This window comes from Mastomys coucha, unplaced genomic scaffold (assembly GCF_008632895.1).
Source record: "Mastomys coucha isolate ucsf_1 unplaced genomic scaffold, UCSF_Mcou_1 pScaffold21, whole genome shotgun sequence".
Taxonomy (NCBI): domain Eukaryota; kingdom Metazoa; phylum Chordata; class Mammalia; order Rodentia; family Muridae; genus Mastomys; species Mastomys coucha.
Window position 1 is genome coordinate 80905487 of NW_022196904.1, and position 16661 is coordinate 80922147.

The 16661-nt window shown below is 37.5% G+C and overlaps 1 protein-coding gene across 18 annotated transcripts in view; it reads left to right on the plus strand.

Annotated features, from left to right (window-relative positions):
- The window catches only part of Dlg2 (discs large MAGUK scaffold protein 2), a 1953494-nt gene that overhangs the window by 1555659 nt on the left and 381174 nt on the right, over positions 1-16661 (plus strand). For all 18 annotated transcript variants that reach the window (XM_031387347.1, XM_031387348.1, XM_031387349.1 and 15 more), the window contains one exon: positions 10151-10219. In XM_031387347.1, the coding sequence (XP_031243207.1) occupies positions 10151-10219 (69 nt within the window). The remainder of the gene's footprint in view (positions 1-10150; positions 10220-16661) is intronic.

Consider the following 16661-nt stretch of genomic DNA (forward strand, 5'->3'; position numbering starts at 1 on the left):
GTCCAATGGATGACTGTGAGCCTCTACTTCTGTATTAGTTGGGTACTGTCAGAGCCTCTCAGGAGACATCTATATCAGGCTCCTGTCATCCAGCACTTACTGGCATCCACAATAGTGTCTAGATCTGATGACTGATTATGGGAAGGATTCCCAGGTGGAACAGTCTCTGAATTTTCCTTCCTTTAGTCTCTGCTCCATAGTTAGTCTCTACAACTCCTTCCATGGGGATTTTGTTCCCTCTTTTAAGAAGGAACAATGTATCTACACTTTGGTCTTTCTCTTTCTTGAGTTTCTTATGGTTTATGGTTTGTACTTTGTGTATTCTGATCTTCCGGGCTAATATCCACTTATCAGAGAATGCATACCATGTGGGTTATTTTGTGATTGGGTTACCTCACTCAGGATGATATTCTCCAGATTCATCCATTTCCCCAAGAATTTCATAAACTCATTGTTTTTAATAGCTGAGTAGTATTCCATTCTGTAACTGTGCCACATTTTCTGTATCCATTCCTCTGTTAAGGGACAGACATCTGGGTTGTTTCCAGTTTCTGGCTATCATAAATAAGGCTGCTATGAACATAGTAGAGTATGTGTTCTAATTATATGTTGGAAAATCTTCTGGGTATATGCCCAGGTGTGGTATAACTGGGTCCTCTGGTAGTACTATGTCCAATTTCCAGAAGAACTGCCAAACTGATTTCTAGAGTGGTTGTACCAGCTTGCAATTCCACCAGCAATAAAAGAGTGTTCCTCTTTTTCCACAACCTCTCCAGCATCTGCTGTCACCTGAGTTTTTTATCCTAGCCATTCTGACTGGTCTGAGGTGGAATCTCAGGGTTGTTTTTGATTTGCATTTCCCTGATGACTAAGGATGTTGAACATTTCTTTAGGTGCTTCTCAGCCTTCAATATTCATCAGTTGAGAATTCTTTGTTTAATTCTGTACCCCATTTGTAATAGGGTTATTTGGTTCTCTGGAGTCTAACTTCTTGAGTTCTTTGTATATATTGGATATTAGCCCTCTATCAGATATAGGATTTGTAAAGATCTTTTCCCAATTTGTTGGTTGCTGTTTTGTCCTATTGACAGTGCCTTTTGCCTTACAGAAGCTTTGCAATTTTATGAGGTCCTATTTGTCAATTCTTGATCTTAGAGCATAAGCTATTATTCTGTTCAGGAAATTTTCCCCTGTGCCTATGTGCTCAAGGCTCTTCCCCACTTCCTTTTCTATTAGTTTGAGTGTATCTGGTTTTATGTTGAGGTCCTTGATCCACTTGGACTTGAGCTTTGTACAAGGAGATAGGAATGGATTGATTTGCGTGCTAACCACCATTGAGCCAGCACCATTTGTTGAAAATGCTGTCTTTTTTCCACTGGATAGTTTTAGCTCCTTTGTCAAAGATCAAGTGGCCATAGGTTTGTGGGTTCATTTCTGGGTCTTCAATTCTATTCCATTGACCTACCTGCCTGTCACTGTACCAATATCATGCAGTTTTTATTACAATTAGCCAACACATCTTAACTGTTCTATAAATACCAACTGAATTGATGATCTAATATAATCTTAAAAGCTAGAAAAAAATCAACACTGATACACTTGACATAGCATACTGGGTTTCTAAAAGTTCAGTGCACAAGAACACAAGGGTTTTATTTTTAATATATGATGTAAAAATTGTGCCAAAGGTTAGGCTCACCTAAACTTAAAAATACAGTTGAGCACATTTTAAGTCTGTGTTATCTTGGGCACCACTCTCAGGAAGAGAAGACTCAGACGGAAGGAAGTGAGCATCTTCTGGCAATTTTGTCTAGAGCTCTGAGCTCATTTCTAGACTCTAAAACTTAAATAGAAATCAGAGAATGCTTACATTATTTAAAGCAACTAGGAATCTTGAAACCACCAAATAAAGAAAGAACAAAATGTGTTAGGATATTTATTTGTAGAAGTAGATGATGCAAGGACTGTCTGAGTCATTTGGTGGCTACTGTGGACAGACAGCATCCCTAGGAGATCTTTTTAAAATTATAGCTGGTGCACTGTAGATCATATTTCTCACATGTGCAATGAGGACACCAGGCTGACCTTGTAGATTTTCATCTTCTTATCCATGCATCTATTTTCTTTTTCTAATGTATTCATCTTGGTTCTATTAACAGTGCTATGATCCTCCCAATCAATATGAGAACACTGCAGTTCAGTCTATCTCTGCACCTTAGTCATGAGCATAAAAGTTTTGTTTGAAAGTTCTTGAAGGCAAAACAACTGCTGCGATACCCTGGGGGAAAAAAAAACCTATGTAAGAAAATGTATCTTCCAGAAGGAATAATGTCCTCCCACATAAGCTACCCAAATAAAATCTATAGATCAGAGCAACTTCACCAAAAGGCAATTTTTCACACTGCTGGGGATGTAATTAGTGCAGCCGTTATGGAAAACAGTATGAAGGTAACTAAAATAAATAAGATAAACTATTGCATAGTCCAGCAGTCTCACTGCCTGCTATAAACACAAAGGAAATGAAATCAGCATGTTGAAGAAAGATGTACAATAAGTACTCCTCTACTTATTGACACTATTCATAATAGCCAGAATATAGAATATATTCAAAGTAAAATACTACCAAGCTATTAAAATTTTTGAAATTCTGTTATTGGGCACAACAGGGATAGATCTGTAGGATGCCTTGTTAAGTGAAAGAAGCCAAGCACAGGAAGACCACATACCTCACACTTATGTGGGATCTAAAAAGGCTGATATTATATAAGTTGAAAGTAGAGAGTGGTTTCCAGAGACCAAATAGAAGGTAAGGTCAGTGGATGTAGTGTTATGAGTAAAACAAGGTAAAAATTTCTGGTATTCTGTGGCAAAGTAAAAATATTAATAATAAGGTATATATATCAAGATGCTCAGAATAAAGGATGTATTAATGTATTCATCATATAGGAATAATAAAGCTTAAAGTGACAGTTATGCTAATTACCCTAATTTGATCATTAGTATACTTAAGACATCACATTGTAACATATAAAACCACATAAATATTTGTCTATCAAAATGTAAATATATTTTAAAAGGTTTATTCCCTTCTGCATAACTCCCTCAAGCCCATTCCTGACAATTGCTTTTAATTGTGTTAAATATGTGCATTCACTTTTCTTAACACCCACTACATACATATTTGAGTACTTATTTTTCCCCATTAGGGTATCCTATTGATTTCTCAGATTGCAAGTCACTGCCATTGTACACATGTACCTTTCTGAATAATAGCTATCACCACATTGACCCTCCCAATTTACCAACTTTTCAGAGTCTTCCATTGTTAGTAAAGTCTGAAACACTTGTCAAGGTATTGCCCTCATGATCTGCCCCGTCACTTTCCTGCCCTTATCCTCTGCCAGGCCAAGAAGGTCAAGCTTCCCAGAGCATAGGATTTGTTTCGACCCTGACTACTCTTAAGTTGGGTCTTCTCAGTTCTCAGAATAGCGTATTTCCCCTCTCTTTCAGTTAATAACTCAGTCTTTGGAGTATAGCTTAGGTCCTGTGGGGTTCTTTGAGAAGTGTTAGCCTTGTAGACATGGGCAAATAGTTTATTTAACTGTCATCATTTTATCATCTGATATTTGCTGAAACTGTAATGTTGAGAAATCAAAGAGTGATCTCAAGCACCTAATACATCTTGGTATTTAACTACTACCCAATTGACCTTTGTTTAATATAATCCAAACTAATAGATAGTTGAACAGGAAAATACTTGTCAAGTGTCAGTGGAAGAATACAAGGATGAAGACCCAATTTGTGAAATACAAGGGTGATGTTTTCATTAAGTTTATCTGAAATACTAGCCAAAGTCTTACTAAAGATATTTTGCAGCTAAATACATACACATAAATACAGAGAAAAAGGAAGTAGAAAATGAGGAAAATATTAAGACTTCAAATGTATGCAGTTAACTATGACAGTGAAAATGAAAGTTCTTTGGAAATGTAAGTGAAGAAATCAACAATATTGAATATATGTCAGGAGGTATTATGATAAATGAAAGGTTGCAAACAAGTTAAGATTATTGTTACTATTTCATTAATGGTGGAAATAATGTTGTGTGCTAGGCCTGGGATTCCAGCAACTTGGGAGACTAAGGCAGGAGATGGCTAGCTTAAGGCCTCCTTGGGCTTACAGGGTGATTTCCAGGATAGTCTGACAACTTAGTGAGATACTATTCAAAATATAAAATCATGACGGGGAGGGGCTCTGTGGATATAGGTCAGTAGTAGAACAGTTTGAGTGTCGTGCAAGAGGCCCTAAGTATTCCACATTCTATAAAATACTGTACTTGAATATTATAAAATAATATAATGATCCTGCCTGACTTTACAATTGTATCTTTTGGAGAAGAAAATCAGATATTTACAACTACCAGATAGGTCCTTAAAGTTCCATGTATAACAGAATAATTTCAATTCAGATACTTTAAAATGGAACACTAGCAATAGGAGTGCATTTCTTAGTACCATTCAAGTGCTATTTTCTTAATCAACAGCTTGGGAATCTCAGTTGGAAAGTCAGAATTCATAAGAAATAGAGTCCATGGTGAATTCTCTGACTCAATCTTGTTCTGAGATGGCATGCTTTAAACAGACAAGGGAGCTGCCACCTCTCTTTATCTTAAAATGTATTGACAAGGGCAGGTTGCATCATTCAATGACAGAGCACTTATATAGCATGTGAATTCAAAGAAATGTCTAAGAAAGATTTGCCCCATGGTCACCATATTTAATGCCACAGTCCCTCCACATTAATATAGAACTGATACCACAAGCTGATGCTACAAGATGCCAGGGGCTTCTTCCTCATGATGAGTGTGCTGAGGTGGTGCTGAGCCCTCCTCACACTCATCCTTCCCCTCCATTGCCAATCAAAGTCTCTGCAGTATCTAGAACTTTTCTACTGAGGTAGTGTGGGTAAGACAGTTCCATTGTCTTTTCAAGTGATGAACACAGACATGATTTTGGAGAGTCCTGGATGTCAAATTTTGGTGTACATGATGAAAAAATAACATTATATTTTTATAAAAAGTATTACTTTAAAAGGTTTTCAACATTTCCCACCATAATATGCCAGGGCCTCACTGTGGACTAGTCACACAGCTGTGACTATTTCATTCTGTAGATAACATGGCCAAGCATTTTGGAATTAGACAACCTGGCTTCCATTTTTTTCCATCAGCCAGCTGGAAGATCTGAGACTTAATTTACTTTCTGTCAAAAATAGATAGGTTATCTGGTTCTCAAGGTCATTGCTAGTTTTAGTAAAAGATAAATCATGGGGTTATCAAGTACATATAACTTAGTTACAGTGTTCATCTCTCAAACAGACATTGATGAAGTATCTTTTTTAACTTTCTTTAAATTTTATTTTATTTTTAATTTATTTTTTACACTCCAAATTCCACTCCCCACACCCCCATCCACCCTCCTCTCCACCCCACCCTGTCTCCACATGGATGACCCCAACCCCCACCCCACCTGATCTCTAAACTCCCTGGGGCCTCCAGTCTCTTGAGAGTTAAGTGCATCATCTCTGAGTGAACACAGACCTGGAAGTACTCTACTGTATGTGTGTTAGGGGCCTCATCCATTAACAAAATCCACTATATAAACAAACTCAAAGAAAAAAATCACATGATCATCTCCTTAGATGCAGAAAAAGCATTTGACAAAATACAACAATCCTTCATGTTAAAAGTGTTGGAAAGATCAGGAATTCAAGGCCCCATACATAAACATAATAAAAGCAATTTGCTGCAAACCAACAGCCATATCAAATTAAATGGAGACATACTTGAAGCAATCTCACTGAAATCGGAGACAAGACAAGGATGCCCACTCTCCCCATATCTATTCAATGTAGTACTCAAAGTGTTAGCTAGAACAATAAGACAGGAAAAACAGATGAAGGTAATACAAATTGGTAAAGAAGAAATAAAGGTATCACTATTTGCAGATGATATGATAGTATATACAAGCAACCCCAAAAATCCTACCAGAGAACTTCTCCAGCTGATAAACTTTAGCAAAGTGGCCAGATATATAATTGACTCAAATAAATCAGTAGCCTTCCTTTATACAAATGATAAACAGGTTGAGAAAAAATTAGGGAAACAATTCCCTTCACAATAGCCACAAGTAGTATAAAATATCTTGGGGTAACTCTAACCAAACAAGTGAAAGGCCTGTAATATCAATAACTTCAAGTCTCTCAAGAAAGAAATTGAGGAAGGTTTCAGAAATTGGAAAGATTTCCCATGCTCATGGATTGGCAGAATTAACATAGTAAAACTGGCCATCCTACCAAAGGCAATCTATAGATTCAACACAATCCTCATCAAAATCCCCATACAGTTCTTCAAAGACATGGAAAGAGCAATTCTCAAATTCATCTGGAAAGGCAAAAAACCCAGAAGAGCAAAAACAATTCTTAACAGGAAAAAGAACAGCTGTGGGAATCACCACCCCTGACTTCAAGCTTTACTACAGAGCAATAGTGATAAAAACTGCATATGGTATTGGTACAGAGATGAACATGTTGATCAATGGAATAGAATTGAAGACCCAGAAATAAAACCACACACTTATAGAAGTATCTTTTCTGTATCAACCTTGGGCTGGACTAAGGAGAGAATAAACACATCTCCCTACTCTCAGAGCACATGAGACCTAGTAGGAGAGCTGAGATGTGAACAAACCATGGAGAGATGTGGAAAAGATGGGTGCCAAGGTGAACACCTGAAGGGCTGTCACATACTTCTCAACAGAAAAGATAGATGCTTGCCTGGGAAAGCTACAGCCATGGGGAAGGCAGCAACAATCTGTAGGTAGAGATTTTAAAGATGAAATACATTCTACCTCCTAAACTGTCCAATGTTAACGCTGTCTTTCTTTTATTCTTCGGTATTGAGGTGTTTTTTTTTTTTTCTCTTACTATTCTGTTTTCCATCTTTCTGGCCTCATTGCCTAAGCAAGTGAAAAGGCCAGGATGAAGTTAGCTATAAATTCTTAGTTGTAGAAGTATCCACTGTGTGTTGCCAGTGTTGGCCAGTCATGGAGTATCTACTTGATCCTAAGAGATCCTAAGAGAATTGTGTCTTAAAATGCTTATCACCCTCATCAAACAGCATTTCACTCTAGGCATGCCCCCACATACACTGTACAAATACCCACCATAGGCAGTATACAAGTACCACACACGCACACTGTGTATGCACCCCTACACACACTGTACATGTACGTCCTACACACACTGTATAAGTACCCCCTACACACTCTGTACAAGATACCCTTGCATACACTGTACACAGACCTCCTACACACACTGTACACAGAACCCCCTATACACAGTGTACAAGTTCCTCCTACATACATAATGCTTTCTATAAACAGAAAACTCCACTCCTATCTGGGGTCTTGACTTTCTGATAATTAACTATATTTGTCTTCCTAGAGATAAAAGGATCATTATATGTTGTGAATATAATATCTGTTCATTTTACATTTACATTCTACCAGAACTGATTGACATGTGTAGTGTTAAAAGATCCATTTCTCTGAGCACTTTCCTGTCCTGGTGCATGTTGTGTCACTAAACTTATAAACATAGCATCATCGTGTGGATTCAGGATAAAATACTGGTCATGCAGAGGTGGTGGAAAGTGAAACTACTGGGTATTTCTTTGTTTTGATTATATGGGCTGGGCCAATAATGGCAAACTTATCAGGGCTTTCAATTATCCATTAATCATGATTAGTAAGGTATATTGATCTTTACCCAAGAACCATTCTTTACCAAGAACTTTCTAATCAACTAGAAGATAAGTATAAAGGATTGTATGGTTGGCACAAAAGAAATAAAACTACAAATATATACATAGGAAAAAATTCTAGGCCAATCTGCAGTTACCTGTAATTTCACAGTAATACCTATTATGTGTAGCCAGTGAAGGAGGGGATGGTATCTACTTGGTGCTATCTGGCATTCTCATGAATTAAAAAATGTTCATGGTAACTCCAAGTGTCACTTTTCATCTATTAAATTTTCATCTATTAAACTTATGAAGTTGTGGTACTGGCGAGAAGGCTTAGTGTAAAGTCAGGGGATTACAAGAAGGCTCAGTAGAACTAGAGTTCAACTTCCCAGAATCTACATGGTGGAAGGAAAGATCCAATCTCAGGTTGTTCCCTGATGTCCATGTATGTGCTGCCTCTATCCATATCTATTTATCTATTTAGCTAGCTAGCTATCATCTATCTATCTATCTGTGTTTCTATCTCTCTTTCTCTCTCACACACACATGCACTCACACTAATGCACACATCTAGGTAAATTAATTTAATTTTTTAAAGTATAAAGTCAGTAATTCCACAGTTGGGGTTAAACTTATACAGACACATCCAGGGATGAGCCTCCTAATAAGTTATCCAATCCCTAAAGGTATCCTTAAACATATGTACATATGAGTAGCACTAAATGCAATTAGTAAATACACATGTATATATGTATGTATGTATGTATGTATGTATGTATGTATGTATAGAGAGAAACACTGTATATGCTCTGAATAGTACATGATAACATTAAAAAATAACATAGTAATTTGGAGTAGTTTATCTAAAATAAGTTATAACATAAGAAAAAAGTAACCATTGTCAGTATTGTCATTGCAGCACTGTTTATAATATTAAAATAAGAGAAATATTCTAATGATCAAACTATAAGAATGAGTACATATATATGAATAGTATGTAATATTATATGGAACTATAATAATAGATATTGCCAAAAATGCTTCTATTATATTATGAAAGGAAGGTGTGTGTGTGTGTGTGTGTGTTCTGTACATGTATAAAATTATATAAAATGTATATGGATATGTAAGGAGTTGGTAAGAATGTAAGGAGCACATGTTAGTAAAAGACGGCATTCTTTCAGATCCAGTTTTGCTGTTGGATTACTACTGCACCTTTCTCAGATGAAAGGTTCTCCATCTCTCTAATTGAAGTGGCTTTAGAATCAGCCTGACTGGCAATTCACACACAGATGTTGATTAGATGACCTTGACCAAGCTCTAAACCTCTTTTTCCCTCAATTTTTCTATCTATTAAACAGAATCCAACCCATAGACTTAGTAGAAACAAAGGATATAAGAATATAAAACATTTTGAAAGATACTTGCTGATATAAATGATCATTGGTGCTAATTATTATTATGTTGATTTCAACTACTTGCATACAAAATCAGTCTTGCTATATGAAACCAAAACAAAATAATGAATCACATCAAATTTCAAGACTGATATTCAACAGTTTCAAGATTTATCAAACACCTGAATGCAGTGTAATCAGTAATGACTGATTAATTTTACCAATAAATGTTACACAGTTGAGCTAACAAACTATTCTCATTTGTAGATTGGACTTTGTACAGTTTTTTTTTTAATCCTCTTGCTTAAAAGATACATTGCTTTCTTTTTTAAAATCTCCTGAGTCCAGTTAGTGCTGCCTAGAAATGCATGAGTCATGCATGGCTAACCTCTCAGAGCCAAATCCCTGGGGTGGGAGAGGACGGATGCTCCCTTACAGAGCATCCATGAGTTGGTCCATAGCTTCTCAGCTAGGGTGGAACTTCATGAGCCCTTCCCTCATCCATGCTAAGATCTGGGCTGGCATGATCTGGTGCGGGTCTTGTGCATGCAGTCACTGTCACTACGAGTTTGTGTGCAATGACCCTGTCATGTCAGGTAACCACTGTTCCACCACAGACACTCACTGCCTCTGGATTTATGAAATTCTCAGACAATACAAAAACACAAAACACCATACTCAAATTTGTACTTTATGCTGTGTGTCATATTTAGCTACCATTTAAGGCTTACTCCAGAATAATTCATGTTGAATCCCGGTAACAAGGGAACACGCTACCTTTTATCTAGAAGAGTGATCTTTTCTCTGGTATACATTTCTACATATAATTAGCAACTGAATTTCTTACATATTTCAATATATGTTATTTTCTTGACAGACTTATTAAAACATACAAAGATATTTTACATAAATGTTTCTTTCTTACTTTGTTTTTTGTTTGTTCTTACAGTCATTCCCAGCACAGTACTGCAACTCGCCAGCCTTCAGTGACTCTCCAACGGGCCATCTCCCTGGAAGGGTAAGAGAATAAATAATGCGTTCTCTTACAATGAGGTGCATCGTGCAGACTGTAGGAAGCTGCTTCTCTCCACCAAGTTATACATCCTTCCCTCATTCTTCTCCTCCTCTTCCTCATTCCTTCCTTCTCTTTCTTCCCCTCTGTTTCCCTTATCCATACCTCTTCCCTACCCTGACAATTATTTATGAAGCTTGTGCTGTGTGCCAACCATGGGAAAAGGGACTAAATTTGCAATTCAGATGTAAAAATCTCACCTTTCCTTCACAAAATTCAATGTGAGTGACACAAATATTCATATGTGTTTGAAATGCGGCATAATCATTACACTGTACAGGCAGTGTGTAACTGGTGGAGGACCCAGAGTGAGTACTAAATGCAATCAGCAGAGTGGTAGGGGGAAGAAAGAGGGAGAAGAGAAAGACAGCGCCTGGCTTTGTTTTCAGTGAATACGCTGAGCTACATATCAAATTCATGAGTAGAGAACAGACATCTCAGTGGATGCCTGTACAGCACCTCAGTTCATGAATATTTCTTCAACAGCATAGTTCACAAATGTTGATTGTATGTTTATTAGGTGTCCAGCTGTATCTGGCTGGCTGACTAGATAGCTAACTAGCTTCTCTATTCATCTAATCTATAGAATTCATCTATATGAATATCTCTATTCATATCTGGTTTTTATTTGCAAAATAATCATATGAGATAATTATCTCTTCTAACTCTTGCTTCTGAGGCATAAGCAACCTTCTCATGGACAAAGAATAAAATAAAATAAAACAGTTTTTATTTGAAAATGTATCAGACTCTATTATATAGACCTGTCCCCTATAATGTGATGTGAAGACTTTATTAAGGAGGAGAAACAGGACACATAATTCATATGCTACATTTAGGTTATTACATAAAGCAAAGACATTCTAGGGTAAAAAAATAAAATAAAATAAAATAAAATAAACAAGAAAGGCATTGACTTTAGACACTGTTGTGTAAAATCAGTAACCTGTTTTGAATGGCCCAGCTGTCTCTGCACATGACTCCTCAGGTGAAGATGTTGTTTGTGGGGGAGGTGTGAGTGTGGAGATCTATTTTGCTACTTGTCTTATGTCGCCATGTTCTTATGGAGTGTTCTTGACACAGGGCTCACTATGGGACCTTCCTACATTGTGATTATAAACAGAAAGACAGGACTTCTGCAAGTGCTAAATGATTGCATCCTTTTAAAGCTGTTTCCACTCCCTCTCTTTCTTTTTATAAAGAGAAGCTTATTAGCAGTTTGCCTAATAAGCATTTTGCTTTGCCTTCACCATTCTTTCCACTTGAGTTAAATGAACTCTGCTATAGACATAATCACTAATTCTAATTCACTGATAAGATAAAGCAGCCAAAGGGGAGAATTGTATTGAATTCACCAACTTTCTGCAAAGTACCAAGTACTTACCAGTAGATGGATACAAATTTATTCCAAATGCTCTGAAAATGAAGAATAATAAGCAGAACAGATTTGGATAACAGCAATACATCTGAAGAGCATACTGAACTCATAATCTCAAGCACATAAATATACAATTGTTTATATAAATACCTCTGAGTTCTCAAATAATCTAGCTTCAATTGATCACTTAAAAGGGACTATCTTGGTGCCCCACACACTAAAGTCTATGCCATGTATGCCTAGCAGGCTGCCATATCAAACTAACACAGCATGTAATTCTTGTCATTATGCACATGGTTTTTTATATAGAACTGTTTTAAATAGAACAATGAGTCTTAAATGGGTTTGCCACTAAGGCATTAAATTCCTTAGAGTAGAGAATCAACTGAAATTGGAAATCAAATTATTTTAAAACTTCTTTCTAATGCTTTTGTAAAATGAAAACAGCTACATAAAATAGCTATTAAATGAAATGTGGTTTAAAATACCAAACAGCTATATAAGTTTTACCTAAGTTTCTATTTACATGACATAAAGTAAGCAGAGATGGTTCTCTTTTCTAGCTAACTTGATCCAAAGAGACAGAAAAGCTATTTAACATAGAATCTCTGCTGTTTTTAATAGTATCCAAATCACTTATAACTATACTCAATGCAGCAAGACATAAAAATATTGCCATTACCAGCTGGGCTCCATGCTTCCAGTTCAGCTTAAAAGACTCAATCCACACCTTAATCTCCTCTTCCTCCTGAGACTCTATCAAAGGAAAGTAACAGACTTTTTAAGGTGATGATGCCAGAGTGATAAAGCAAGGGGAAAGGGTCAGGTGACTTCAAAATGTCACAAGAAGCCACATGAGGAGTACTAGTAGATGAAACAGACCAGAGGAGCTCAGATTTAGATCCTATGGTAGCAGGACCATGTACTATATCCCAGGGCAATCATCACAACCTAAATAGCCATTATGTACCCTGAGTGTATGAGTGAAACTTCAGAAAGAACCAAACCTACATCTACAGCCTCTTTCAATTTGACTGAGTACTTGGCATTCACTGTGGACATGGCTTTTGCAGCAAACTATCATGGATTTCTTTTTCACCCTTTATAATTTCATGGATGGGGGATTCTGCAGAACTTAGCAACTTCAACACATGGTGTGTTTTCTTCCTTTCTTTAATAGTATTGCTGTTTTCAAAGAAAGAAAAAGTGTTTTCTGTCGTAGGGTTCCTTTTTGACTACCCTAGTACTTCACGATTCATTATTAACTAAGGACTACTAGAACATCTTTCTGTGGCACCAGGGATCAATCTAATAATTCAACCATCTCCTAAATGACTAATGTGTTAGATAGGATGATTACTGGGGGAAACGGATGAATTGTATCCTGAGTAGATGGAGCAAGTTCCCTTAAACAACTCCAAATGTTGAACAGCTTAAAACTTAAGAATTATTTATTTCTGGAGTCTTCCAATTGCTACTTTCAGATCATGGTTGACCGTGGGTTACTGAAACATCAGAAATTAAAAAACACTGATAAGGGATGCTATTCTATGTAGAGGACATCTCCTAGTTTGTGTTTCCAGGGATGGCACCCATGAAAAATAATCACTGTGCAATACCACTGTGAGGAAAGAGTTATAGCTGAGACAGAGTAAATCTACTCAGCAGAAAAGAACCCAAAACAGAGCAGAACAGTCTCAGGTCAGTCAGAAGACCTGGGACACTCCCCTGAGATTGGGACCGTTCCTCAGAGCTTTTCTTCCCATGGTGCAGAGCTCTTTTTATGTTGTTGCCTTACACCCTTGTTTTTGAGACATCCTATAAAAGAATTTTCTAATAAGCTTTGTTTTTGCATTAGTGAACCAGCTGAGTTGGGAGGTGCTAGCTGACCATTAGGAGAAACTCTTAGGAAATAAAGAGGAGACTGAGCAGATTCTGAGAATGCCAGTAAAGATACTCCACTCATCAGCCACACATCTGTGTGTCCAAAGTATGTACGTACAAAGCTATGTAGACAAGTCTTTTAAATCAAACCCTAAAACATTTTTCTGAATAAAGAAGCTCACTCACTCACTCAGGGAAGCTATATAAGCTAATTTGCATGTTGGTTCCGTAGTAAAGCCCTTCACATGAGTGGTCAGTTAATGGACAATGTCAGATTAGTTTACCTAACTGGACACTGTCATTAAAAAAATAAATAACCTTATAATTCAGGCAGATCACCAGGCTTCATAGAAATTTCCAGACTGACCCTGGACTACACAACAATGAATAATGAAGGAAGGAAGGAAGGAAGGAAGGAAGGAAGGAAGGAAGGAATGAACGAACAAACAAATGAACGAACGAACAAATGAACGAACACATATACATGTGAGATTCTGTTAGGAACTGGGGAAAAACTGAAAGATAAGAAATAAAAAGCAGAAGCAAATATATATATATATATATATATATATATACATATATTCTTACAAACACCCCCTGCCAGCTTTTACTTCATTTATAAATATGAGTGAAAACATCACCAAACATTTTAATAATGCATGCAAATGACAGACTCATGATAATGACAGATATTCAAGGCCAAAGAGTATCCTAGGAAACAGTTGATTGGAGCAATAAAATAAACTTCAAACCAGCTCAGCATAAGCAGACTTTAGCAATATGGGGAGTCAGTAGAATTAATAAGACAAAGGCAGAAGGAATTGCCTTTGATGTGCTTGATCCTCACAAGGGATTGCATGAGCTGAATTCTGGGGATGATAGGAAGAGGCTGCAAACAGAAAGAAAAAGGAAGTCACATACAAAAATCTAGAAAGGTTTTGACAAAGCCACTGAGATTAACAAGCACCATCAGCTGCTCAGAGATGTTCTTGACCTGGTCCAGATCCCTTTTTATATAGTCTCACCCAGTCATTTTAGAGGCATCCTATAGGAAAAAAAAAAAATTCTAAGCTGTGCATTTGCATAACTGAAAGAGCTAACATGTGAGATGTTAGCTGCTCTTTATAACAAGCTCTTAGGAAATGAGGGTTGGGATCTTTTGAAACATTAAAGAAGAAACTCTGAGTTAAATGTTTAATCTACCTGCCCCCCAACCAAAACTCTCTCCCAAGTCACTAAGTCTACAAGTGCCTAAGAGAAAACCAGTCTACTCTTTCAGACTGACTAGCTTGTAGATATCACCAATGTGCCTTTTCAACAAGACAAGACACATCCATCCCACAGGGACAGTGTGGGCCACTCTGTACTCTGGGACCACTCTAAGCTCTTGATATCATGAAAAGTCACCTCACATGGGTGGTGATCCCATGTGAGGACTGATTAAGTATCCTTTTCCAGGAAAATCTTTGGAAATAAGATTTTAAATGAGATTTTTTATTATCTATCTCTATTGCCTGGATAGAAGTTTATTTGTAGCTAAATTTGCTTTGTATTTCTCAAGAATCAGGTCATGATTCAACTAGAGTGTACAGTTCTCATCTCCCATCACCACGGGGTAAGGTTGAACAGTTCTCATCTATCACACATGGGGGTAAGAGGTGTCTTCCAGTTCAAATACAAAGGTTCTCAACCCTCCTGACATTATGATCCTTTAATGCAGTTCCTCATGCTATAGTGACCCCCAACCATAAAAGTATTTTTATTGCTACTTCATAACTATAATTTTGCCTCTGTTATGAATCATCTGTAAATATATGATATGCAAGATATCTGATATGTGACCCCTAAAAAGGTCATGGCCCACAAGTTAAGAATCACTGTCTGACATTTTGGAAGTGCTCATTTTGCTTCTAGATTTTGAGGTCTATTCCTGTGAGCCTGGACTTTGAAGAGCTCATTGCTCTTCATGCCTAGGAGCAGGTAGCTTCAGGCATCCTTACCCATGTACTGGGAGAGTAGTCCACAACTTATTCAGCTTCTGATGTAATTATGTTATCTAAAAGAGAGGAGGCCAAGAAGGGAGAGAGGGAGGGAGGGAGAGAAAGAGGAAAGGAGGGAGGGAGAATGAGGGAAAAGTTTAGAAAAAAGTTTAGAAATTCCTTAAAAACAAGAGAAGCACAGGGAGATTTCTGTATGTCCCTACAGTGTTTAAATACTACATACAGCTGAATACCATGTGCAGCTGTCAGGTTCTTTATTTTAACACTTTGTTTTTAACAGTGTATATGCATATGTGTCTGTCTACATGTGAGTGCAGGTACCCATGAAGACCAGAGGCAGAGGATACCTGGAACTCGAGTTGCAGATGATTATGCTGACTCAAATGAGTACTAGGAACAGAATGCCAGTCCCTTGCAAAAGTAGTATGTGTATGCTCTTAACCGATAAGAGACAACGCCTTTTACCTCCTTCCTGTTTACATCATTATCCAGCCACATGAAGAATGTATTTACAGAACAGAAAAAAAAAATTAAATTAAGGGAACTGTCTTAGTCAGGGTTTCTATTCCTGCACAAAACATCATGACCAAGAAGCAAGTTGGGGAGGAAAGGGTTTATTCAGCTTACTTCCACATCGATGTTTATCACCAAAGGAACTCAGGACTGGAACTCAAGCAGGTCAGGAAGCAGGAGCTGATGCAGAGGCCATGGAGGGATGCTTCTTACTGGCTTGCTTCCCCTGGCTTCCTCAGCCTGCTCTCTTAGAACTCAAGACTTCCAGCTACCCAAGGGGCCCTACCCCCTTGATCACTAATTGAGAAAATGCCCAACAGCTGGATCTCATGGAGTCACTTCCCCAACTACAGCTCCCTTCTCTGTGATAACTCTAACCTGTGTTAAGTTGACACACAAAACCACCAGCCAGTACAGGAACTAACAGCAGATAGTCAATGTTTAAATGTTTCGAAGACATTGACTCCCCCTCACCCCCCCCCACCCCCACAAAGAAAAAAAAATCTTCAATATGAACAGACCTGCCTCTGGAGTTAAAAAGCTTCAAGGTGGAATTGCTAGCCTTAACCCTGCTAAGGACCCTAAACTGAAAGGACTCACCCAGGGGCGGGGG